Source organism: Megalops cyprinoides, chromosome 17, assembly GCF_013368585.1.
Source record: "Megalops cyprinoides isolate fMegCyp1 chromosome 17, fMegCyp1.pri, whole genome shotgun sequence".
Taxonomy (NCBI): Eukaryota; Metazoa; Chordata; class Actinopteri; order Elopiformes; family Megalopidae; genus Megalops; species Megalops cyprinoides.
In genome coordinates this window covers 603849-630829 of record NC_050599.1, presented here as the reverse complement: position 1 = coordinate 630829, position 26981 = coordinate 603849, and the positions used below count along the sequence as shown (strand labels likewise).

Here is a 26981-nt window from a genome sequence, read left to right as displayed (position 1 = left end):
CCTCAGCCTTGACCCCACACCCCGACCGCACCCTCAGCCCCGACCCCACACCCCGACCGCACCCTCAGCCCCGACCCCACACCCTGACCCCACACCCCGACTGCACCCTCAGCCCCGACCCCACACCCTGACCCCACACCCCGACCGCACCCTCAGCCCCAACCCCACACCCCGACCGCACCCTCAGCCCCGACCCCACACCCTGACCCCACACCCCGACTGCACCCTCAGCCCCGACTCCACACCCTGACCCCACACCCCGACTGCACCCTCAGCCCCGACTCCACACCCTGACCCCACACCCCGACTGCACCCTCAGCCCCGACCCCACACCCTGACCCCACACCCCGACTGCACCCTCAGCCCCGACCCCACACCCTGACCCCACACCCCGACTGCACCCTCAGCCCCGACTCCACACCCTGACCCCACACCCCGACTGCACCCTCAGCCCCGACTCCACACCCTGACCCCACACCCCGACCGCACCCTCAGCCTTGACCCCACACCCCGACCGCACGCTCAGCCACGACCCCACACCCTGACCCCACACCCCGACCGCACCCTCAGCCCCGACCCCACACCCCGACCGCACCCTCAGCCCCGACCCCACACCCCGACCGCACCCTCAGCCCCGACCCCACACCCTGACCCCACACCCCGACCCGACCCCACACCCTGACCCCACACCCCGACCCGACCCCGGGCATTCTGCAGCCTGCAAGGCAGACTGATCCCTGTCCTGGCAGAGAAGACATTAAAGTTAGCAGCCAGACACCAAACTGACCAATCACACAGGAGAGAAAGCAGCATGGTGCTAGAAGGGGCAGTCTGCTAAAACAGCCTGCTGGTGTGGAGGGCAGGCTGGCCGCACTATACCGTTTAACACTGCATCTGTCATCGGCTTAGCTGGCCTGATTACACTGTTTAACACTGCATCTGTCATCGGCTTAGCTGGTCTCACAGCTGACTACAGTCTATAAAGAGCCATTGGCTCCTACACAGCAGCTGAGTTTAGGCCGAACAGCAGACGCTGTCTCACTGAGGGATCACTGGGAAGAGTTTACACACTGCTGGTGGAAACTTTCAAGTGAATGGCTATTTTATGACTCAACCCAGCTAATTCTTGCTGGCTAATCCCAGGAAACATTAGGCACAAGTACTTCAACCTGCAAATAAAGAGCAGACCCTTCCCTGAGATTAACCATTTCCTCCCCAGCATTCTCTAATGGCAGACTGTCTGAAACAGAGATCAAACGCCTCTCAAAGTGCACGTACTGGCAACATCTGGCAGTAAATAGGTCTGTTACAGGAAGTGCAGCCGAAACACAAACCGGGCCTCTTTCAGGCCGGGTCAGTCGAAACACAAACCGGGCCTCCTCCAGGCTGAACTGTTGAACACATGGGGCAGTAATGGACAGATAGATAAAGCTGACTGGGGGAATCAGCGCTGCTGTTCACACACTCAGGTTCAGCATTATCAGGGCCAGCCCTGTCACTCAGCACAGCCCGGAGTGCCCTGTGCTATAGCCCTGTCACTCAGCACAGCCCGGAGTGCCCTGTGCTGCCGGCCCTGTCACTCAGCACAGCCCGGAGTGCCCTGTGCTACTCACTCAGCACAGCCCGGAGTGCCCTGTGCTGCCGGCCCTGTCACTCAGCACAGCCCGGAGTGCCCTGTGCTACTCACTCAGCACAGCCCGGAGTGCCCTGTGCTGCCGGCCCTGTCACTCAGCACAGCCCGGAGTGCCCTGTGCTACTCACTCAGCACAGCCCGGAGTGCCCTGTGCTGCCGGCCCTGTCACACAGCACAGCCCGGAGTGGTGGTGATGATCAGTAAGGAAAGACAGGAGAGATATGACTCCTCATCGCTGACCCTGGTTTCCTCATAGTCACACACTAACTCATGCAGATTCCAGACAAGGGCTTGAGCCAGAATGGCTTCCCTCTGAAAAGCAGCCCTCTGAAATATCAGCTCTAATCGGCCTTTTTGAAGCTGTAATAGGGAATTTCACCTGACTGTCTGTGGACAGTGTCAAGCCTGTGCAGACGCAACAGAAGGAGGCTGAAAGCAGAAGGAATGTTTAACAACATTTCAATTCCTGCGACAGTGGAGAGCCTGAGATGGTGAGGCCAGGGGTGTCCCTGCTCCCACAAACGGCCCGAAAGGCAGAGAAACACCGAGCTGTCTGTCACATCACCGTTTCACCCGCTGTCACACACCTTTACAGCAGTGCTACTGACATGGCAACCCTGACAAAACGCTGCTTTATCCCACACCCAGACATCAAAACACCAGTCCAGCCTCAAGGGCTGATGAAGCAGCCGATGTCCTTAAAAAGTCCACAGCCTTGGGTTTCTTTGAGCTATATGTTGTGCAGAAGTGAGCCCACAGACTGTAGGAAATCTCCACATACTGGTGTGTTGGCCGACCTCAGGTCCACAGCTGGATCTCAGCTGGCCTGCAGGACTCCCCTCTGGGTCCTGTGTCCTGTTTGCGCCGGTCTGGCAGGCCTCCCTGCTTGAGGTTTACCCTACAGTGAACACCACACATTCCAGGTGGTCTGCCGATACACACAGACAGCTGATGTCAGAGCTGTAATAGTATCTTTGTATGACTATGCATGCAGCCATTATCTAATTCATTGCTCTAAATATTAAATTGAGGTAACGGTTTCTTTTTTCACTCCAAAAACCTGTGCAGTGCCACAGTGCAGAGACCTCCTCCTAGCAAAACAGGCTGTTGAAGTTAAACGTTCAACGTTTAAAGAGTTTCTGGGTTTATGGAACAGGTAGCTAGCTATTATGTTAAGACAGATACAGTAGAAACAGATGCGGCAACAGGCTGGACTAATTTGGCTCTTATATTGTGTTTATAATCGGATTTCTGAGGTTGCATATTGTGCGTGTCCTTGGGGGACCCCGCAGCTGAGACCTGCGCCAGGGGGAAGCTGCCTGCTTGCGCTGATGGCACTCCGTGCATTTCAATGCAGCCGATTTACGAACACTAAGGCTTCCGAGTTACATTAGTATTAATACATGCAGCGTGTGGCACAGATTTAAGTTTAGCTACAGTTCGCCATCAGACAGCCAGCTAGCCAGTTAGCCATTTAAGCGCTGAGCGTTATCCAGCAAGCTGACCACTGTATTGCCTGCATCGTGAACTAAATGTACCGAAATGCAGTGTGAAACACACCACCAAGGTAGCAAAACTGCGGCTAGCTAGCTAATTAGTTATCCCAGAAACATATATATTATATATTCCTTCTGCTTGATTAGACGGCTAGCTGTGGTAGCTAACCTAAACGCTGACAAAGTAAACAACTGAAATCAATGCCTCTTGCGTTTCTCATCCGCCAGGCTAACTGCTAGCTGGAGAGGCTAACTAGCTTAGCCAGCTCTGCCTATTAACTGCCAGAACTACCAGCTAGCCAGCTCTACATTTTAGCTGCTGCTAACGAGGATTACCTGCCATTAGCCCCGCTGCCCAGCTAGCTAACTGCATATTAGCTGCCATTAGCCCCAGTACTATCAGTCAGCTAGCCAGCTAAGCTAGCTGCACTTCCCCACCCCCACACCACCAACTCAACAACAACAACAATGGCTTTTACTTTACAACAATAGCCCGGGGTAATTACAATATTCCCCGTTTCCAGCCGACACACAAATCCAAAAAAAACACACTAAAGCTTACCCCCAGAAGCCGCAGGGACAGCGGGGAGGTAAGCTGGGCGGCTTGCTGCGTTCACTGCCCGTGTCACCCATCACTCAAATCGGTGGTTCACGACAGGCGAGAGCGGGGACGCGGCCTATCCTTTTTGGGTGGTTCCTCGTCCGGCTGCGGTTGGAGAAAACCCGGTCCAGTAGACGGTCCTCGGTCCGAATATGCCGGTAGAATAAGGGTCGGTGCCGACACGGGCGGCCGCTGGAAATGTTAAAGCTGAAACAGAGGCGGTTTGGTGTGGAAGCAGCCGCGGTCAGTCGGAGGGTCCGCAGCGGCAACACTGAGGCCGATCAGCTGGAGTCAGGCCTGTGCCACTGCCGTGGAGGGGGAACTCACCAGCGCTCTCCACCCACAACGGACATTTCATCAACAAAAAAGAAAAATGCTACCTTATAGTTACTGTAACTACTTAACCTAACTAAATGTTTTACATACATAACGCCTAGTTTCCTTTACGTATTTATTTTTAATACACTATGTTTGGCGTCCCTTCTGGAAAGTGGACGCTTCCGAACGGTTTCGCCTGCTGGGGGCCAGAGCCGTGCAGTGTGAAGCAGGTCAACAAGCGTGTGTGCAGACGAGAGAAAATGTAACTTTTAACAAAGCCTCGTTTTTACCAAGTGAACACATAGAATTAACCGACTTTGCATTATAACCTGCAGTATTTTATCAGAAAAACAACTGCCGAAACTGCGCCCTGTACTGGTAAGGAGAACGTCCTCCCTCGCCCGTTTGAATTCAGTAAGTCTCATGAAACTCCCATGACATCCCATACGACTACAGCTGTTCGAAGGGAGGACCAGAGGACCTATTCCCTAGCGGCAGCGTCTCTGTATGGTGGCTCTTATTACTGATCTAAGGTCAGTTTAGGTGTTTAGTTTGTGCAATGTTTGTGTTAATGACTGAATTTATCATAGATCAGCTCTGAAAGACAGAAAGTAAATGGTGACCATTATACTGTTTTAAAGACTGGAGGTTAAAAACATTTTATGGCAATTTAAAGTAAGTTTCAGTTGAGGCATGTAGAGTTGATGGTGATGTATCACACACAGAAGTAGCCTAAGTCTGTCACTTATTGAGGAAAATATGGCTGTTTTGAGACCATATTGGGCCATTTACATGAATAGTGCAGATCCGATTAGGTTAATAATTTCTAAAGGAGGGGGATCTGGGTTAGTGTCAGGCAAGTGGCACATTGGTGTAAATTCACCCCCATGGTCCTTATGCAAAGAGGTGCATGTCTTCCACATATCATTGGTTGGGGGTTGGCTGATGTGGAGGTTCATACACTATGTGTGGTATGAACATGGGAAGATGTTTTACTGTGTGAAATTGTTCTTCTGTTGTAGTGATATTTTATTTATGGAGTCATAGCTCTCAAGTCCTGAAAATGTCAATGTATGAGAGTTTACAGGGGGTTGGGGTGTTGCCCTTTGCAACAGTACTCTGGTAAAGAGAATGTCACCTAACAGCAAATGCTTTCCCTCATCTTACCAAGGTGTGTGAGAGTGAGCAATGGTCCAATTGCGTTTATCTCGTGTCCAAAGTGTGAGACATGAGAGCTATGTATTTGTGCATTATTATTAATATTATTATTACTTGCACTCTAAAGTGAAGCAGGTCCTTACTAATACTGGCTGTTTTCTCTGATTGCAATTTCATGAATACTATCAGTGGGTGTCATACTGGGATCATAGGCTAGTCTGTCAATGCACTAGTTCTTACACAATGGAGAGACTGTGTAAGAAAACCAGTCCTCTCCAGGATAAGATCCAGGATTAGTTCTTTTAAGACACAATGTTGCACTGAGAGTGATCATTTCTTTTGTAACCCCCAATTTCTCTTAATTCCAAATTTATTGAAGCTCATCTTTTATTTTTTTGTCTTCAAAGTACGCCCCCGATAGGAAAAACTATGAGGCACATTTAACCACATCAAACATAACATGACGTTCACACAGAAAGGTGTCCATTATATTACTGCATGCAAACAAAATACTGCAAACCAATACTGCTGTGACTCTGATGGAGAACTCAAACTGTTTTTTCGTAAGTCTTTTAAAAACATAATTTTTTGAGGCCAGAGAAAGACTGCAATTGTGGTGTTAGAGACGTTTTATGTGATTTCCATTCAGAGTCTGCTTTCTTTAATGAAAACTCCTTACAGAAGGTGCAGCCAGCCAACACCATCACAGAGTCTACAGGAAGAGGAGGAGCCTCCCGCACAGAGTGCAGGCCTCGCCCCTGCACAGGACCAGCAGCCATCCAATCCTCTCCATCCCCCAGTAATACACAGGCCTGCAGCACCATATTGCCCACAATGCTCTGCCTGACTCAAAAGACCAAGACAGGGTATGGAAATACTGCTGTGATACAAAACAGTGGTTATCATTTGTAGTCAAGCAGGGCTTCTCTTGCACAATGATCTCTAGTGATCTCTAGTGATACCGAAAACAGTCATACTAACCAATAAATTAATGCTAATATCACTCATAATTACCATATTAATACATCCATGAAAACAGGACACAATCAAGCTCCGTCAGTCCAAAAAGGACCACTCTTCGGCTCCCAGAGAAGAGAGGGAGCAACACGTCTGTCGGTAACAGTCTACATTTTAATGCAACTCCCACACCCCAGCTTCTCACCACAGCCCTGGCAGACGTCTGAGACGTCAAGTGAAGAATTTATATGAGCTTAAGCTGACAGATGAATGGAGAGGGAGAGAAAACAGCAGCAATGGGGGAAAAGGGAGACAGAGGGTAAACACAGGCACGGATGGAGGGGTGGAGAGAAAAGGTAGAGAGAGAGAGCATGGGGGGGGGGGGGGGGGGGGGGGGCACAGTGTCAGCACACTGATGAAGCACTCTTTCTCTGACACAATGCACTCTCTCTGGCCAAACCTACACAGCATGAATTTCAGATAAATATTCTGCTTTAAAGAATGAAAAAACACACTTAAAGTGCAAAAAGTATGTTTTTGCATCAAAAACTGTCAGTCACTGAGAGGACAAAATGTGACAAAACTGATGCTTGTACCATCAGCACTCTTGGTGTGTATAAACCCAAAGAAAGGTGGCTACAGAAGGTTTACATAAAGTAAAAAGGTTATTTTCTCCGAAACCCTACATAAAGCACAGCATAGCTTTGTGCTGTTTGGCAAAATCCTGTCACATCCTGATAAAGTGCAGCTACACACTGAGGCGTGTTAAATAAGAGGGGAAATACAGCCCTTTGGTACACCTTTTAATCTACCAGAAGCCCAACGTTAGCTGAAGTGTCAAAACAACTGAAAACAAAACTACACATGATACAGGACTGACAGTGCCGTCTGCTAAAGATGGGGGTGTGAGGCTCCAGCGAACACCAGCAGCTCAGTGAGTTGTCTATGGGATTCTTACTCTGCTCCATACAGTGTCCACCACCTCCCAAAAATAATTCAGACAAAACTCATAAACTACTTAAATCCTGAAATAGATTAAAGTTTGTTTGAGTCATCACAAGTTATCCATCATCAATATTACAACTGTCAATCATCATAAAACTGAGCAATTGGCATAGCAGCATAGAGAAGTGCACCATGGAGACAGATACGTGTGCAAACACAGCTTTGGGGTTTTCTGTTACGCCCCTGCAGTCAAAGGTGTGTCCCCCCGGGCAGCGCACAGGCGCGTCAGTGGTGGGTGTGTGAGGAGGAGGAGGAGGAGGAGGAAGGCGGTGCCGTCGGGGCGGGGAGCAGGCCGTGGGTGCGTGAGGGCCGCGGGGGGCGGGGCAATTGGGAGGAGGAGCTGGGTTCGGGTGGGTCCTGCCCGGGCCTGCCTTCCTGCACAGCTGTGTCCATCTGGGCCGGACACTCAAAGTGCACGCAGTGGAAAACCTGAGAGATGGAGAAAACGGACACAGTCACCGTGCTGCTGCTGATGAAGAAGATGATGATGGTGATGATGATGATGGTGACAGTGTCCGCTTCTCTGCGGCCGCCGGCATCCTCCCCCCTCTGCCCGCTGCGCTGCCCACCTCGTTGGCGGTGTTGTGGGTCCCCACGATGCGCACAAAGGAGGCGGGCTGCTTCTCAAACTGCAGCGTCTGCCAGGACCTACAGTGGCAGGGACACACAGTCAGACACACAGCACAGACACAGAGACACACAGTCAGACATACAGCACAGACACAGAGAGACACAGTCAGACATACAGCACAGACACAGAGAGACATACAGTCAGATATACAGCACAGACACAGAGAGACATACAGTCAGATATACAGCACAGACACAGTCAGACATACAGCACAGACACAGAGAGACACACAGTCAGACATACAGCACAGACACAGTCAGACATACAGCACAGACACAGAGAGACACACAGTCAGACATACAGCACAGACACAGTCAGACATACAGCACAGACACAGAGAGACACACAGTCAGACATACAGCACAGACACAGTCAGACATACAGCACAGACACAGAGAGACACAGTCAGACACACAGCACAGACACAGTCAGACATACAGCACAGACACAGAGAGACACACAGTCAGACACACAGCACAGACACAGAGACACACAGTCAGACATACAGTCAGATATACAGCACAGACACAGAGAGACAGGATGTACTGAGAGGGACAGAGACACATCTTGTGAGATGGAGCCAGGGAAAGCGCAGACAGGTAGAGGAACAGGCGCACACAGATGAGAGACACGCCCACCTGCAGGCCACCTTGGTTCGGTCCACCACCCTGGTCCACTGCTGCTGATTGGTGGAGAGCTCGATGTAGTAACTGTAGCTTCGGTCATCACAGTCCCATAGCAGCAATCTGTCCAGAGACACACGTTACCCTCCCACACGTCTTACACACACACACACACACACACACACACACACACACACACACACACACACACACACACACAGTCTCTGCTACTTACCTTAGCGAGTCCACCATGTATGGCTGTGCTAGCTGGATCACAATGGCCCCTGAGCCCAGCTGATGACAGGTGTAACCCGAGTCCCAGTCGTAGTTGCAGGTGTCCCCGTTCAGGAGGGCGTTTCGGCTGCGGCTCACCCCCTCTATGACGCTGGCGCAGGCTGAGATGGTGGCCATGTTCTCACTGGGTACTGTGGAGCAGTGAGAGAGAGACTCACACTTCCACTGCATAAACGCAAACCCAAAATTAAACACTGTCAGGCCAATAAAGAACGAGGGAGACTGAGAGAGAGAGAGAGATACAGAGCGACCAAGGCAGATGACCCTGCATGTACAACACGTCACCTGTCACAGGAAGTGATCACATGTTCCTGTTCCTGTCTGCTTATGTCTTACCAAGAAGGCCTTTCTCCAGGATGAAAGAGTGATGGGTGAATGTGCACTCGAAGGCCACCAGATGGAACACCTTGTTGACAGTGTTGTGTGTTCCAACAATGCGCACATACCTGGAACACATAACACACCTGAGCAAAAGCACACAATCACAGGTACACAGACACACAGGTGTGGCGATGCGGGTCTAAGAATGCGATCCCGGGGGCGGGGGCCTCCTGTCTTACCGACACACTCGTGCCGGGAAGTACAGATTCTGCCAGGAGCGACACAGGTACTTAGAGTGATCCACCACACGCACCCAGTCCAGCTCGTCCATCGACACCTCTATATAATAGGAGTACGACCTGGGGACACAGAGATGGAGGGGGAGGGGGAGGGAGGGGAGAAGGAGATGAAGATGAACTGCAGAGTCTCACATAATACAGCACATGCCCACACTGAGAAGAACATTAAGAAGGAGGGGAGTGAGTGGGCTGCTGTCTCTCACCGGCTGTCCCTGTCCCACAGCAGGATTCGGATGTGGTTGATGATGGAGGGCTGGCCCAGCTTCACCTGGATGCCGGCTCGGCCGTCCTCCTCGATCGGGTGCCGGGAGAAGCCGTGGTCCAGGTCGTAGTTCTGCGTGTCCCCATCCAGCAGTGCCGACTTCAGCTCCCCCTTCACCACCTGCGCGCCGTGCTTCATGGTGGCGATGTTCTCCTCAGGGACTGACACACACATACACACGCACGCATGCACGCACAGACACACACATTCACCAAGGATTCCCACTCATTCCTAGATTTCCTATGCTGTGCCCTAATCTTCTGAAGACTGCAAAGACAAACCTTTTCACGGCTGCTGAATATCAGCACTTCAGCACAGAATGCAGACGTACTGAAGCACTCTCTCCACACCAGCACAGGCAGGACTCACACAAGGTCTGAAGAGTATGCATATGCGTATTACATTCGACTGAACTTTATCCCTGTGTTTCTCCTTAACTGACACAGCCATATATGGCTGTGCGTAACTCTGACTCACTGAGCGCAGGCGTGACTCTGCCTCACTGAGCGCAGGCGTGACTCTGCCTCACTGAGCGCAGGCGTGACTCTGCCTCACTGAGCGCAGGCGTGACTGACTCACTGAGCGCAGGGGTAACTGACTCACTGGGCGCAGGCGTGACTCTGCCTCACTGAGCGCAGGCGTGACTGACTCACTGAGCGCAGGCGTGACTCTGCCTCACTGAGCGCAGGCGTGACTGACTCACTGAGTGCAGGCGTGACTCTGACTCACTGAGTGCAGGCGTGACTGACTCACTGAGCGCAGGCGTAACTGCCTCACTGAGTGCAGGCGTGACTCTGCCTCACTGAGCGCAGGCGTGACTGACTCACTGAGCGCAGGCGTGACTCTGACTCACTGAGTGCAGGCGTGACTGACTCACTGAGTGCAGGCGTGACTCTGACTCACTGAGCGCAGGGGTAACTGACTCACTGAGCGCAGGCGTGACTCTGACTCACTGAGTGCAGGCGTGACTCTGCCTCACTGAGCGCAGGCGTGACTGACTCACTGAGCGCAGGCGTGACTCTGCCTCACTGAGCGCAGGCGTGACTGACTCACTGAGTGCAGGCGTGACTCTGACTCACTGAGTGCAGGCGTGACTGACTCACTGAGTGCAGGCGTGACTCTGACTCACTGAGCGCAGGCGTGACTCTGACTCACTGAGTGCAGGCGTGACTCTGCCTCACTGAGCGCGGGGGTAACTGACTCACTGAGCGCAGGGGTAACTGACTCACTGGGCGCAGGCGTGACTCTGCCTCACTGAGCGCAGGGGTAACTGACTCACTGAGCATGCCGCGGTAGCTGAGGTCCATGTCTCGGCTCTCTGAGCGGGTCTGTATGGCGTCCAGCAGGTGGTCAGGGCTGACCAGGCCGGAGGGCCTCACCACATTCAGCATCTCCGTCAGAGTCATGAGCGGCAGCCGCACCGCTGACATCGCTTCCTGCACCGCCGTGCCGTCCCCGTTCTGCCGGCACCAGCGGCACAGCGCCTGGAAGATCTCCCTCTCGCTGGCGGCAAACGAGTCCCTTCTCACCACCGTCAGCAGAGCCGTCTGCAGGGACAGACAGACGGACAGAGAGGCCCACACTGTTCCATTACACCCCGCTTTCACACAGCGACCCCTCGTTTTCGTCTTACCCCCCGTATCTCCGCACAGTCTCCCTGTACCCGTTTGCTCCTCAGCCCCGACCCGTCACTCCCCGTTACCTTGGACAGCGTGAGGAAGCCGTCGGAGGCGAGCACCTCGGGGGCGTGGCGGTCCATGAAGGAGCAGCAGGCATGGCTGAGGGCGCTGAGGCTGTACAGACTGGCAACGTCGAACACCAGGCACACGTTGTGAGTGTGCAGCACGGTGCGCAGGAACTCGCAGGTGGAGTCCTCTAGTGGCTGGAGGCCGTAGCGGTGGGCCAGGCCCAGGAAGTCAAGCAGCACCTCCTCGCGGGCGGCGCTGAGGCTGGCCCGGCCCGTGTACAGGTACTGCAGCAGCATGGAGAAGGCCTCCGCCCGTGTCTCCTCCAGGCACACCTCCCCCTGCGGCTGCGCCTCCTTCATCCCGCCGTACAGCAGCGCTCTGAGAGAGAGGAGGAGCCCGCTGTCAGCCCCGCCCCTAATGGCCGCAGCGCTAACATGCTGAGGACCCGTCAGCCATCAGTGTCACACACATGCGGGCCGATCTGCTAATCTCAAATCACAATGCAAACATGAACTGGCAATATAATGGCACTATATTACACTACGCTGTCTCTGACCCATGGAATACCAGTTTTATTTGAAATTAGGTCATGTGAAAGTGTGATTCACCCACCTGAAGTAATGGCAGCGTGCAGCCAGAATGACCCTGTGCGCAGGGAAGCGCTTCTCCTCCACGATGAAGGTGACGTCGCTGTATTCCTCCCCGGGAGCGAGCGCGCCCAGCTGCTCCGACAGCAGCTGCACATGGTCGATCTCCGACACCGAGCCCAGCGGCCGCAGCGGGTGGCTGTTACTCATGGCCAAAGGTAGGGGGCGCTCTCACTCCTAACGCGACCACCAGAGGGAGAGAGATTCCCACCTTCTGTCACCCACAGTAACACGATCTGCGCTAATATTACAGGGGAGCTCTCAGACTGCTCGGGTAAACAAAAATGAAAAGAAATCATAAAGTAAAATGTATCGGGGGCAGATACGGTATATTACAGAAGTGGACTGTAGCCAAATTGTTGAATGTATCCAAATGAATGTTGAATGGATACAACACTGGATGCGTTCATTCTGTCTATACCTTATATACTGCGGCAAGTAAATAAATATTTATACCTGCCCAGCCGTAATCGGAGGTTTGGAATATGCATCTAGCTGTATATCCGTCACATCATTCCGAGCTCAGTACTCCGCCCGACCCTTAAAACCATATTCATAATGGGCTGTCGAAAGTTTTCTGTTTAACGCCGGTATCACCGACTTCATGGATCTACATTTAATATTACCCGTTTTAATCAACGTAAATGAAGGTACGCGATATATACTGGTATACTGACAATCTGGTATTTTTATCAACCGCTTTCTATTTTACTGTGTTGTCAAATTCCCTGGCAATGTTTAAACAACACATAAAACAATCATAGTTGTTAGTTTTCAATTAAAATTTCCCATAGACATGTCTACCAAGCTGTCGACGATGACAGCTAGTTTGGTAACTAGGCTATTACTATTATAATTTTATAGCCTATTTCCAAAAACCACGGATGCACTGCTGACAGGTTTAAGCACGATGTTGCGGGAGAACTCGTTTGTTAACAAAGCCGATAGACATGCAGTGATTTGGTAACAGCAGCTAACTCGCTGCATTCATGCTAGCTGCTTGTGCTGCTGTCGCGTTAGCTCGCCGGTGATCTGACACATCCAGGGCGTTCATTCTGCAAGCCATCTGACAGCTCATTCTGAAACTTAGCCACCTAGCTAGCAAACCAGTTACACAGTATGACTTATTTTTTATGACAAAATTACAGTGGTCTGGTTAGCTAACGCTGACTGACGTTTAGCAGCGGTACATACCGACGCCCTGCGGACAGATGGCATTCACTTTCTTATCGCTTTCTGTTTCAAGCTTTTCCGGATCGGCGTGTTCAACAATCGCAACAACGTTGCAAAGAAGTAGCGTTTTGCTCATCTATATCAAGCCAGGGGCCCAGAGGGTCGCGACCAAAACATCACACGACCATGGGGCTCAACCCGGATGGTGTTCCGGAGAACTTCACCTAAACAAATCCGGAGCGCCTCTTATGGGGAGGATGGCGAAAAAGCAACGTTGCCTGACAAAATAATTCAAAAATCGCATAGTCAACGTCGACTCACCAACAGGATACTAACGTGGCTAGGGTGGTTATAAAATAAGGCCAAAACAGTAATCGAACATAAATATTTAAAATGAGATTTATTTGAAACGAGAACGCGCGCTGTGTTTACGCCAGCTGAAATCCCGCACATTCCACGGTGCACAGCTACAGTGACCCGTCCGATGCTAAACCTACAGGAACCTACAGCAAATGCCTTTTCATCATGATCCTTGTCGGATATTACTGTACAACACAAACTAAAGGGGCTTTAATACATCTTTACCTCACTTTGCAGTAAATTCACTTCACCTTACAGTAAAATTCATTATCTGACCAACATGATTTTGCTCCATGTAATGTAATTAAATATAACATTAAAACATGTCAGCAAAAAAGTTACTTTGTTTCAAATAGTTTAAAATCTCACCAGATGAAACGTTTTATAAACCAACTGACATAAGTTACCTGTCACCAGCTAGACCTTAACTGGATGTAGCTGAAAAACAATCATTGACATGTGTCACCCTTACAGAATTCTCTATTTTTGTAGGAAATATAAGAAAACGTAAAGTTACTTTTAAAATGACTTAATACCTTTGTATTAAACATTGCAAGTGTTTTCACTTATTAAAGTGCTGAAAGGTCCCAGCTGGTAAAAATTCTTTGGAATATTCAGAGTGAATGAATAAATAAAACCTGGAGAGTGACTGCAGTCAGAGAAATTCAGATGAAATCTCTGCAGGTGCACAGGGCCAGAGAACAGGATGCTGTCCGAACATGACATTTCTGCAGCGGTGTGCAGACAGCATCGCTTTCACACGACATTTCTGCAGCGGTGTGCAGACAGCATCGCTTTCACACGACATTTCTGCAGCGGTGTGCAGACAGCATTGCTTTCACACGACATTTCTGCAGCGGTGTGCAGACAGCATCTCTTTCACACGACATTTCTGCAGCGGTGTGCAGACAGCATCTCTTTCACTCATGTAAAGGAGTAAGAAATGAGGCAAGGCTGCTATCTAACCTTGCACTGGCCTCAGGTTCCCTGCTCTGCACAAACGCACACAGCATTGCAGCCATCTGTGTGTGCGAGACTGCGCAGGCGTGTCAGGTGTTGGTGGGCTAAACTTTTTGGCCGTGTGGTCGTCTGTCAGAGTATCAGACACAGGTGCACCGTCAGAACATACACAATGCCATGCAGCTGTGGCTTAAGAATCCAGAGGAACAGGCCAGGACAAGGTTACATTCCTCTCGCCGTGGGACAGCACGGGAGGCACTGTGATCAGCACTGAATGCAGTAGCTTTCAGTCGGACGTTACTGCCCTCTGCTGTCCAGCAGCTTGTAAGTGACCATCTGTGGCTCGGACTTCCTGTCTTGTCCCAGGTGTTGCAATTCTGTTGTTCCTAAGTGTAAGGACTGTGGTATGAGGAAAGAAAACAGATCACAGACAGACAGAGCTGGAAAAATGCACCACGGCTTTCAGAGCCACTGGAGAGGAGGAGCCTGTAAGTCTGTGCACACAGAAGATATGGGCAGCAGTCATTAGTACAGGGCTATGTACAAATGAAGTGTTTCCTGAATTATGTACAAATGAAGTGTTTCCTGAATGCACTCTTTCCTGGCCCTCCTCTGGAGCAGGAACAGGAAGTGTACAGAGCTGCATCTACTGCAGGTGTTACAGGCAGAACACAGGAAATATGGTGAACAAAATATAGAAACTAAACAAATAACTTGAGGTCCTTTTATTTTTTCCATTGCAGGTGCCTTTAAAATGAAGGTGAATCCTGCTGTCTAAGAGACTCTCTCCACCAGCACTGTCACTGATCTCTCTCTGGTCTTCTCGACGGTTCCATGTCTGCTCTAAACTTCTCTCTTTAAATCCCGTCTTCACGCCCTCGGCTCACCCTCATCTCTCTGTTCCTAGGTGATGATGGAGACCATGTTGTTTGGGCTCAGAATCTCGATCCAGTATCCATCTGGGTCCTGTATGAAGGCCAGTCCACTGATTTTACCTGGAAAAACCCCAACAGAATTCCATCTGAGCTCACACAAGCAGGAACATCACACAGGAAACATTTCTCAACGCGAGTAACTAGGCTTTGAATGCAATCTGCATGCATGAATGCACGCAAACAAAGCAGTCTGTTAGCCCACGCCGACTCTGATGCAACCTCTCAGCTGAGCCGCGCCGCAGAGTCGGCTGGAATGTGTCGCCAGGAAGAGGCTGCCTCCCTGTGCCCTTTCCTACAAACAGGCTGAAGCCGAGTGCCATTCAGAGCTGCTCTCACCCTCATCTGGCCTCTTCACAAAAGTGACTCCCTGCTCTTCAAACAGTTTGCAAGCAGCATAGACATCGGGAACTGCAATACCGATGTGCCCTGGGGGCAAGAACAGGAGAAGACAGCGCTTAAAGACCTCAAATAACAAAGCAAGGTGTTTCCACACAGCAACCAGTGCAGGACCAGGGGAGTGAAACCCAACCAGGAGGGCTGTGACCAGAACAAACACTGGCCTGGTCCTCCTGCAGGGCTTGAGTGGCTGATGTCTGCTGGAGCATTTTTATTTTTTAACAAATTCAGCTCAGGCACTACACTACCTCATTTTTATGATTAAAGACATTAAAGACATATCTAGTTTGTGGTTTTAAACGAAACAATAATTTATTTTATTAGGAAAACAGAGGTGCCATGTTTAACTAACCAAAGCCACGAGGGTCGGAGTTGCCGTTGTGGTAGGATTGGGTTTCATCGGACTCTGAGCCCCAGTTACTGAGGAAGAGGGAAAAGAGTGACAGGAATCCATATCCATTTCCAAAACACACATTAACACAGACACCATCACATACACACACACATGCCATCTTAGGTTTATTAATAATGTGCACCACGGCTACACCACACAAGTGTAACTGTGTGAACTCAATGAAGGCTTCTATGATCGATTATGTGAGAGTTCTATGGAGGCTTGTATCACAGATTATGTGTCAGGTTTATGGAGGCTTATGCCATGCAGACTACGTGACTGTAATGCCATTCTCTTACACCCTGTATGCTCTTTCAAGAGTTGTCATGCCACTTAATGTGCAAGCTTGATGTCTCTGTGGGGTGTAGGTTACTGCAGTGATAGAGGGGTTACTGACTGGGCAAGGGTTAGTGTTAGGGTTAGAGGGTTAGGCTTAGTTATTGGGATACTGACTGGGTTAAGGTTAGTTATCGGGGTTACTGACTGGGTGAGCTCGATGGTGGCTTGCCGGGAGAAGGTCCACGCTGTCCTCTCTTTCACGTCCACAGGGATCTCCTTCCTGTCCTCGTAGCCGAGGAAGTAAAGCGTGAATCGCATGGATGGGAAGTCAATCTTCTGCAGCAGCCTAAAACACAGACAAAAATGTTTACATAGGAAAAGGACATCATACCACAGAGCCGGGACAGAGTGCAGCAGAAAGAACTGTGACTGTGACCGTGACCGTGACTGTGACTGTGAACACACAGATCAGCTCAGGAGAGCAACGTGGCCATTAAACCACCAATGACAAATCTGCTAGCTGCACGAGATTCTTAAATCTCTGAATGAGTTATCTTAGTTACATTTTTTAAAACTTCTCAGCCTGTACTGGCCTGTACTGTACAGAGTGTAACCTGCTTATCATAAATGGCGGGGGGGGGGGGGGGGTCTCACGCTCACGTCATGCCCAGGATCCGTGTGTAGAAATCCAGAGATTTCACCGGGTCCCCTACTCTCAGCATGGTCTGCTGCATCATGTAGTCCTGCAACACATTGACCATCACGCTCTGTCCAGCACTTACTCACACACACACACACACACACACACTGCACAAAGCCACACACATATACTGCACCAAGCCCCACAAATACACAGACACACACACATGCACACTCATACTCTCTCACACACTCTCTCTCTCTCTCTCTCTCTCTCTCTCACTCACACACACACACACACACACAGACAGTCTACAACCTACAAGTTACTTGTGACCTTGCATGAAAGACATGCTCCTGTGATTGATCCAAACATGCCAAATACTTCAGTCAAATGGGAGAGGAGTGCGCACATGATGTGAGAAGCAGCCCTAGCTCAGTAAACGTCACACACACTGAATGTGTTAGGAAATGACGATCAGTGTTGTACTGCAAGGTACCCTGGGTGAAGACGTCTGTCAAATAAAGAATGATTTTAATAATGAGCAACTCACAGGCCTAACTGTAACATTCTACTGCAGCGTAATCCCACACCATCCTGCTAAACACACTAAGTCACTAAAAATTGCACAACCACTGAATGAAAAAGAGGGATCTGCGTGATGCATTTTCTTTCTCTTTAAAATGGCATGCGAGCACCACCGGGATAAACCATTACCACCACAAAGCCTCGCTGACTCAGAGGTGCCGTAACACTGACAGGTATTTAAAGGTAGACAGCAACAACAAAGAGACCATCCACTTTAGACCCTTTGCTCACTCCTCCCTTGCCCATCCCTGAGCTCTACAGGATCAGCAGAAAAACTGAGGGCACAGGGGTCATCACAATGCGGGCAGACCAGCAGTCACACATACCGTATGCCAGCCAGAAAACAACTAATATAACATGATGTTACTACAGATGGCCAGGACACAACTCTGATTATAGAATCACTGTGACTCTGCTTTCCTTTTGATGTGTGTGTTAACTGTGACTGATTCCCTTTGATGTGTGTGTTAACTGTGACTGATTGCCTTTGATGTATGTGTTAACTGTGACTGATTCCCTTTGATGTGTGTGTTAACTGTGACTGATACATCAAAGGGAATCAGCAGGGTAAGTAGGGACCCAGCCACAACTGCTACAGACAGAGAACTGAGCTTCAGAATTAGGCTCCCTCTGCCCAGGGTTCAGCCAGAGGTGAGAGGCTCAGAAGGAGCCCATGGGGCCCTAGAATCAGAGCAAAGCCAGCTGCTGGCAGGGTAAGGTGGTGATCCCACATGGCCAGTAATCACCGCAGGAGACCGCTTTCCCTAATATGCATTGTAAACATGCCAACTATCTATCGTATCAGTCATTTTCCTTTTCTGTAGTGGCTTAAATTCAACTGAAATGTACACTACTGCCATCTCTGGTGCAAGAGTGTGAGGGTTCTATGCTGGACATCCTTGCACATTTAAAGCTGTGGAAGGCTGGGAGCTGCCCTGAACTCAGTAGTAAACGGCTCTGCACCCACGCCTGCCCTCCGCTGATGCTGTAACTCCCAGTAAAGCCTCACAATGCTCTGCCCTTCCAGGTGCCTGGCACTGAGAGCAGGACACAAAGTGTGCTTCTGTGAAGTGTGCTCCAGCTGCTTCCTCAAACCTGCTCCTGTGGACCCAGCATGTATCCTGTTTTTTTTTTTTTTTTTGTTGCAGCTCAATCATAAATCAATAACATTTTATTAAGGCAATTCTATGCTCTATTTCTACTATTTCAACACCTTTGGTATGTCAGCACTACAAACAATTTTACAATTTTGCCAAGAATAATTCGTCACTCAATGGAGTGAAGAATAGGTAATTTAACTGGAAAAACTTGCACTGAATTAATGGGCAAACAAGTGCACTTTATGTTTATTTTGGCCCAAAAGCAATTATTTCCTTAACACAAATAGATCATTGCATGTAGAGATGCCAAATAAAGATCTGTATCTAATTAGAAACTCAATCACAGCCATTTAAAAACACTCAGAATGAAAGCCTGTACACACAGAGAAGCATTGCGCTACACTGAGCTACGATACAACAGTTAAACTGTGCAACTAACTTTCCATGGAGGCCAGATACAAGAAAATGATGCAGCCAGGCCAATCACTTTTCACTGTAAAACCAAATTATTATCTTTTGAACTCGTCGACAACGTAGACACTAACAAAGCTAAACCTGTCGCTTGAATGCTTTCTTTAACTTTGCGCAATGTAGCCTACCTAGCCGGCAATGCCCGGCGCATAACACACCTGTAAGGCGAGCCGGCTTTTTCATTTCAGAAGTTACGTTAAAAGCCTCAGTCTGAACTCTGCAGCCGGTCCCACCGTTTCGGCTCTGACCTGAGTTATCGGGTTACCCTCCTTGCATGCGGCCGCAGCAGCCTCGTCGGAAAGCCCTCGGTCGGTCATCTTGTGCCGCTGTGGAGCCCTGGTCCCGGCGCAGCTCCAGCGAAGTCCGGGCAAACTGCTGCCGGCGCGGCCGGGAGCGCCGACCGCAAGGCGGGACAGCGCGCAGCGGAGCATGGACACTTCCGAGATGAACTCAGCTGGGAGGAGCTTCCTTTGCAAAATGAATGAATGAATAAATAAACAAATAAATAAACAAGAGTCGGTTGTCAAGGGTGGGTAAAACGGTTGCCAGCTAAAGGTTATGGAAATAAAAATAACTTTAGCGGTCCTCTCCCTCCCTCTAGTGTGAAAACCGCGCATTGACAAAATGCTATTTATGGCGCATTACACGCACTCGCAACGTGTAATCATCTGGACCGGGCTGAGAGTTCTGCCATATGGCAAACCCTAACTAGTTAACTAGTAAGATATGAGTAAATGATAAATTCATGTACTAAATGAAATAAATTATTCCCATTCTGACAAGACAATAGACTATCCCGTCACAGATTTCCACCCAACCTCTTGCACAGGTCAGGTGGGGATCCGTTTGCGGATGAGTCAGGACCTACTCTCCGGGTTCATTAAACCTGGCCTCAGAGAAATGGAATCAAAAAACGTTTCACTCTGAAGATGCTGGATTTAGTTATGTTAATAAACACGTAACGGGTTGATATGTGCCGTATAGGTTATTTAATTCCTTGGACATTGGACTCGCTCATCTAACCAAGAATGGAGTAGCCTAATATATCATAGCATTTACTTCATACGACTTTTGTACGTTTATCGGCAGACTGCTTACAACAAGCATCGCTCACAAATAAAATATACAGGCTAAGCTTTGACAGCGGGGTCGGCATATTTGCAATGTGTGCCCTGAGGTAGGTAAGGCATTTATTAATATCAGGTAGCCTAATGCAGGTCGTAAGTAGCTGGCTGGTGGCCTTCCCTGGAGCGGGGGTTACGGCTAACAGCTTGCTGAGTCTCACCTTTTTGTTCTATTTCCAAAACTCAAAGCTAACTTTGGGGGGGGGGGGGGGGGGGGGGGGGGCAGTGAGATTTAAAAGGAAACTCCAGTTTTATGGTGGCCCTAAGAGCTACTTCCAGATTTATTTCCAGTTGCTTCATACAGCACCTGCGTTATTAAGGTTCACCAGCAGATGGGTGGTAGTATTACAAATGAAACACAGAGAATTTGGATTAAATCCGAATTATAACAAGCTTTACTTCACCACACATCCGCAGTTTAAAGGTCTTTTAAAACTTAAAGTCCACTGCAAAGTTGTTGCCCGAAAACTCGAAAATATTCGTATTCTAAACGAGGCGATGACGATTTGATCATAATGTTGCTGTCAAGTAGGTCTACGAGGGAGAGGGCGATGCTGGGTCACCCATTTAAAAAAGGCGACAGCCAGTAAGCGCCAGTAGGCTGTCGTTGCGGTGAAATCTGACGCACCGCTCATTACCAACGATGTTTACCAACTCGCTGGCCAGCTTCATAACCAAGATCGAACTTAAATGCTTAAGTCCTAATGTAACGGGTGGTCTCTTGCGTTGTGTTTTAATATGATGTTACGTGGGTCGGCGAGCGAGCGAGTTTCGAACTGAGGTTCTTACTGCTCGCTGCCAACCCCTTAAAGGCAAATTGCCGTTAGCCTGTCGGCGACAACGCTACTTAACCTGCTACCCGCTACCTAAGGCTTTACGCAGGACTCACACGAGCTAATCACTTCAGCTCTGCTACACTAGCAAGCAAAGGTTAGCTAAACTAGTGTAGCCAATATTGGTTACTTCATTATCTTAGGTTTATGCTGCTGGTGGCGCTGCACCACCCAACACGGCGAAAGGCAACTGCGTATGCTCAAGAGAAGTTAAAAACTGCTTCAGTCAACACTTTGATAGTCTTATTTATCTGCAATCATGTATAACAAGTTGGCAATATTGCTAAGCAGTTACAAACTGACATTAAGTAGACAGATCGCTAACCACGTACTGTGCTCATGCCACCATTTAACTGGAGAGTAGATTTTTTTCGCAGTCCGGAGCGCCCCCCTTTGGCCGGGAGAGAGAACGGGAGTGTCAGCGACGCCAGGGGCTTCCATTCACCAACCACAGCGAGGGGCTCTCCGATTTACGAGTCACCTGAAAGAGCATCCGTTTTTAGATTTCTGGTTGATTTTCAGGGAAAAACGCTAGCAATCATTCATTCCCCTCACCCACCTCTCAAGCTCATAGCTTGTTTGATTTGACTAAGTGAAAGATAAATTGGGAGACAACACAAAGGCTGAACCCTGAATCTTTACTCAGGTGCACGGAATTATTCAACCCAGATTTGGATTAAATCCGAATTTTCTCACCTCGCTCTCATTTCGGAATGCTTCAGCACAGTCAGTGCAATCCTGACACCTGCATGCAGCCGTGTCTCACTCGCGAGATCCCAGAATGCACTGCAGGAGTGTGAACCCCGATTCATATCCAGTCTGGGGACGTGTTCTCTAACAATAATTTCACACATTGGATTTGAATTATTCATCAATGTACGTGTATTACATATTACATGCATTGCAGTAAGTAGTAGATAATTCTACATTTTGCACACTTTCACATATGATTGCATAAGTATCATAGCTAGTTTGGCTGGTGCATTGCAGAAGAAGCTAACTTGATTTTAAGGTCATCAGGACATGTACATTTTTTCAACTGTGGCACAAAGCCATTGATTTGCAGGTAACGTGAAGAATGTGTCTGGAATGTTCTCAAAGAAATGATCACAATATGTGGCTCCTGTGGTTGCTGCTGGCAGGTTCTTTAAACACTTGTTGATAAGAGAAGTTATTATCCACTGATCTACACATCACAGTATTTGGCAGATAACAGAGAGCAAATGATGTGGCTTGTTTGCCTCAGGCCTAGCTTTACAGAAAGGGCATTCAGGTGTGTGACACCTGACAGAATGCTGACAGTAAGCATAAATGAAAGTGCCAAACATGTCACAGGACAGCATGTTTCCCTGGCTTTGTGTTGGCATTGCAGGCACGCTTAGCCACAGCCATTCATAGCTTCTCATTTCAGGCAATCTGTGGTATGTACGCTGCCCCACACCGCCGCCCCACACCCCCGCCCCACACCGCCGCCCCACACCGCCGCCCTTCACCCCCGCCCTTCACCGCCGCCCTTCACCCCCGCCCCACACCGCCGCCCTTCACCCCCGCCCCACACCGCCGCCCCACACCGCCGCCCCACACCGCCGCCCTTCACCGCCGCCCCTCATCCCCGCCCTTCACCCCTGCCCCTCACCACTGCCCTTCACCGCCGTCCTTCACCCCCGCCCTTCACCGCCGCCCTTCACCCCCGCCCCACACCGCCGCCCCACACCGCCGCCCCACACCGCCGCCCTTCACCCCCGCCCTTCACCGCCGCCCTTCACCCCCGCCCCACACCGCCGCCCCACACCGCCGCCCCACACCGCCGCCCCACACCGCCGCCCCTCACCCCCGCCCTTCACCGCCGCCCTTCACCCCCGCCCCACACCGCCGCCCCACACCGCCGCCCCACACCGCCGCCCCACACCGCCGCCCCTCACCGCCGCCCTTCACCCCCGCCCTTCACCGCCGCCCTTCACCCCCGCCCTTCACCGCCGCCCCACACCGCCGCCCCACACCGCCGCCCCACACCGCCGCCCCACACCGCCGTCCTTCACCCCCACCCTTCACCGCCGCCCTTCACCCCCGCCCCACACCGCCGCCCCACACCGCCGCCCCTCACCCCCGCCCTTCACCGCCGCCCTTCACCCCCGCCCCACACCGCCGCCCTTCACCCCCGCCCCACACCGCCGCCCCACACCGCCGCCCCACACCGCCGCCCTTCACCCCCGCCCCACACCGCCGCCCCACACCGCCGCCCCACACCGCCGCCCTTCACCCCCACCCTTCACCGCCGCCCCACACCGCCGCCCTTCACCGCTGCCCCTCATCCCCGCCCTTCACCGCTGCCCCTCATCCCCGCCCTTCACCCCTGCCCCTCACCCCCCCCCCTCACCCCCGCCCCACACTGCCGCCCCTCACCCCCGCCCTTCACCACAGCCCCACACCGCCGCCCCACACTGCCGCCCCTCACCCCCGCCCTTCACCTCCGCCCCACACTGCCGTCCCACACTGCCGCCCCACACCGCCGCCCCTCACCGCCGCTCCACAGTACTCTATGACAGTGAGTTTAGCACTAATCTCTTGTCTGAACACAGGATAAACCTGCAGCTCCCTGGCAGACTGCTGCTGTGTCCAGCGCACAGGTGTATGCATACTGTGTGTATCTCCTCCAACAGTTACAGCCACAGTGAATTACTCAGGCCAGAACTATGTTTTCTTTCTCATTCCTTCCAGGAGTGTGATACTTTGTGTGTTTCATCACTTGTATCGATGACTTACAGTGGTAACATTGTTGGCCTTGAGAGCAGAATGAATATTCAGTCAAAACGGAGACTGACCTGAACACAGTCATGCTGGAGGCTGAGCCGATAGTGGGCGGGCACCCCAGCCTGTGGAAGCTGGGTGTGGCACTGATTCATTGTGAAGACAGATTCATTAGATACTGAATAAACTGAAGGGGGGGATGTGGACTAAAACTCACGATTAGAGATGAAGCGGTATGAAAATTTAAGATCACGATTATAATGACCAAAATTATCGCGGTTATCAGTATTATTGCGGTATTGTTAAAATGTGCTGAAAATGTTCAAAAAGTACTGATACACAAACTGAAATCATTTCACCAAGTTTTAACTTGAAAACCACAAATAAAATTAGCAGCACTATGCACTTTTTGTTTGCATAAACAATAAAATAATAGCATAGCCAATATAAAACATATGTAAACATATGAAAACCATATCAAATGTGCATTAACATTAAAGGCGGCACCATGTGGCCACGAGAGGTAACTGCACTTTGTGCATATTGTAGATAAGAAAACAGTATTCAACGTGAGTTTCCTAAAGCGCGGAAATGTTTTAATGATAATTAAAAATTGAAACGGTAATACTAACTGTTGCGGTTTACCGGGAAACCGGTAACCGTTTCATCCCTACTCATGATCGTGTGTGAATCTTCATCAGTGAATCACGCCTGTGGACGCTCGCTGCGGGCAGGAGACATCGCTCTCGCTCGTAAGAATAAAGACATGGATTGCAGGTCTGTGCCCCTCATCTGCACAAGTGGGCCAGCGTGAAGATGAAGCACTTTTATTGAATGCATATGTTTAAAAAACACACAAGTGAACATTTCACTGAGAAAAACACTAGCAAAAACATGAAAAGATGAACAGGAAGTAGCTGAGTCCAAATAAATAACACAAACATTGAGAAGGATACAAAAAAGGGGAGAATTTCAACTGTGTAAAATTTGACAATTGCGCAACAGTAATGTATGCACAGCGTGTATGTGATATAATTGTACGAGAGAGTTTGCTTTGTAAGAGGGTCGGGTCAGAGCAGCATGTGTTTGCAATGCCAGAGGGGAGAGAACTTCATTCAATATGTCTTGATATGCAATATTAAATGACATGAAAGGTTCGATGCAAACAATCCTTAATGCAGACGCTGGGGAAACCTGTATGTGTGTACGTATAATCATTGTTTGTGGTTTCTCAATATTTAATATTACACAGTTTCATTCCGATTCATGATTAGAATTATGTGATTCAATAAAGGCCCAGTTAGTTTCATGTATATGCAGGTAAGTTTACACATTTAGACACAATGGGTGATGGGAAACACAGCCGTTTTGTGAAAAAAATTTTTAAAATAATAGAAATGTCATTTTTACTTAAAAAGTTCATGAAAGTAAACACCTCCAGGAGTCACAAATGGTTATATGATTGTGGAAAGGGAACACCCCATAAAATAGCAAGTTTGGTTTTTCATTCTCCTCTGAACAGAACAATCCAGAATCTGTTATTTGTAATGTTGGTCCTGCATCTGAGAGGACATTCTTAGAATCTGTAACCCAGGCAGTAAAAAAGAATAAACCTTAATCTGAGAGTCCAGGTAATCCATAATCCCGCTGGATGTCTTCACTTTGGGGCTAACCCTCAGCGAGCAGCTCTGTGTGGGAGGCAGGGCTACTGGCAGCTCTGAGATCGGATTGGCTGTCCAACTAATCCTCCTTTGCGGTTGGACCAAGATCCTGCCTGTGGAGGAGAAGAAGGAAAAGGATTAGAGCAGGTGAGGAGATGGATTATCTGAGTGGGTCAGATAGGTTAGCACCGCTGTGTGCGATTTGAGGTTGCTGCCGTGAATAAGGGATGTCTAATCTACAGAGGATTAGCTCATCCAGTTAGTTCAGGTGTGCTGTTACATAATTCTGTTGCAAAAGATGCAGGAAGAAGAGGATACATTCCACTGTTTTATCCTCTGTCCCAAGAGTGCCAGGAATCAAGATTCTGCTGTAGAGCTGGAGCCGGGGTAACACAAGATGGAGGCCAGTCTGACTAATCCTCAACAGCATGACTGATTTTCCATTGCACTTCCCAGAACCCAAGCCACAGCCCTGGAGGTCTGAGGTCAGGGGTAACATTGTGTCTGTGTAGACTGGGACAGCAACCCTAAGGTTGGGACAGCGGGTGGTCTATAAGTGAGATTTTCTCTAAAACGAGGCTCTAGATAACCCCAGTCTACTGGTAGTTTTCCATGCAAAGCAATGGCAACATCTTACTCTTTTTCCCCCCGGCAGATTTGTCCTGTACGATATCAGAAAGCACATCATCCTGACAGTGTTGCTGTGCCGTCTCATTCACAGATATGCTGTTACGGACCCTTACCAATCAGCACATCGTCCTGACAGTGTTGCTGTGCCGTCTCATTCACAGATATGCTGTTACGGACCCTTACCAATCAGCACATCGTCCTGACAGTGTTGCTGTGCCGTCTCATTCACAGATATGCTGTTACGGACCCTTACCAATCAGCACATCGTCCTGACAGTGTTGCTGTGCCGTCTCATTCACAGATATGCTGTTACGGACCCTTACCAATCAGCACATCATCCTGACAGTGTTGCTGTGAAGTCTCATTCACAGATATGCTGTTACGGACCCTTACCAATCAGCACATCATCCTGACAGTGTTGCTGTGAAGTCTCATTCACAGATATGCTGTTACGGACCCTTAAGTGTTAGCCAGGGAGGGAGACTTTTGTCTCTGTTTTTCAGTCCTTGACCCACTTTGGCTTTTCTCTGCGTGTGTCATTATGTTTCCCTGGGGAGCTGGGCCTCTGTGCAGAATTCCTCTTCAGTAGGAATGTGGCACGGCTCCTTCAGCTCACGCTTTCAGCACCGCCGCTATGCTGGATGAGCTCCAGTGATGCTCTGTGCTAACGACACCCCCGTTTCTCACAAACAACCCACTGACCTGCTGCTCTGCTTTTTCACTGAGCCAGAGGAATGCAGCCGCACCTGCTTTCAC

The 26981-nt window shown here is 49.9% G+C and overlaps 3 protein-coding genes across 3 annotated transcripts in view; all 3 read right to left on the bottom strand.

Annotated features, from left to right (window-relative positions):
- The window catches only part of LOC118792293 (AN1-type zinc finger protein 3-like), an 8525-nt gene extending 4392 nt beyond the window's left edge, over positions 1 to 4133 (bottom strand). Inside the window, exon 1 of the mRNA XM_036550117.1 lies at positions 3692 to 4133. Coding sequence (XP_036406010.1) covers positions 3692 to 3762 — 71 coding nt within the window. The 5' untranslated portion in view covers positions 3763 to 4133. The remainder of the gene's footprint in view (positions 1 to 3691) is intronic.
- Positions 4134 to 6555: 2422 nt separating this feature from the next.
- Positions 6556 to 13327, bottom strand: LOC118792734 (BTB/POZ domain-containing protein 9-like). Its single transcript, XM_036550643.1, has 11 exons — positions 13128 to 13327; positions 11899 to 12110; positions 11301 to 11664; positions 10878 to 11145; positions 9540 to 9759; positions 9277 to 9396; positions 9053 to 9162; positions 8658 to 8847; positions 8438 to 8545; positions 7738 to 7816; positions 6556 to 7597 (listed from the first exon to the last, which is right to left on the bottom strand). The coding sequence occupies exons 2-11, from the start codon at positions 12081 to 12083 to the stop codon at positions 7394 to 7396; spliced, it is 1848 nt and encodes a 615-aa protein (XP_036406536.1). The 5' UTR covers positions 12084 to 12110; positions 13128 to 13327; the 3' UTR covers positions 6556 to 7393.
- A 1824-nt stretch (positions 13328 to 15151) lies between these two features.
- On the bottom strand, positions 15152 to 19767 carry LOC118792572 (lactoylglutathione lyase-like). Its single transcript, XM_036550450.1, has 6 exons — positions 19478 to 19767; positions 17091 to 17173; positions 16636 to 16776; positions 16110 to 16177; positions 15698 to 15787; positions 15152 to 15421 (listed from the first exon to the last, which is right to left on the bottom strand). Exons 1-6 carry the CDS (start codon positions 19658 to 19660, stop codon positions 15330 to 15332), a joined length of 657 nt encoding a protein of 218 aa, XP_036406343.1. The 5' UTR covers positions 19661 to 19767; the 3' UTR covers positions 15152 to 15329.
- Between the last annotated feature and the right edge of the window lie 7214 nt (positions 19768 to 26981).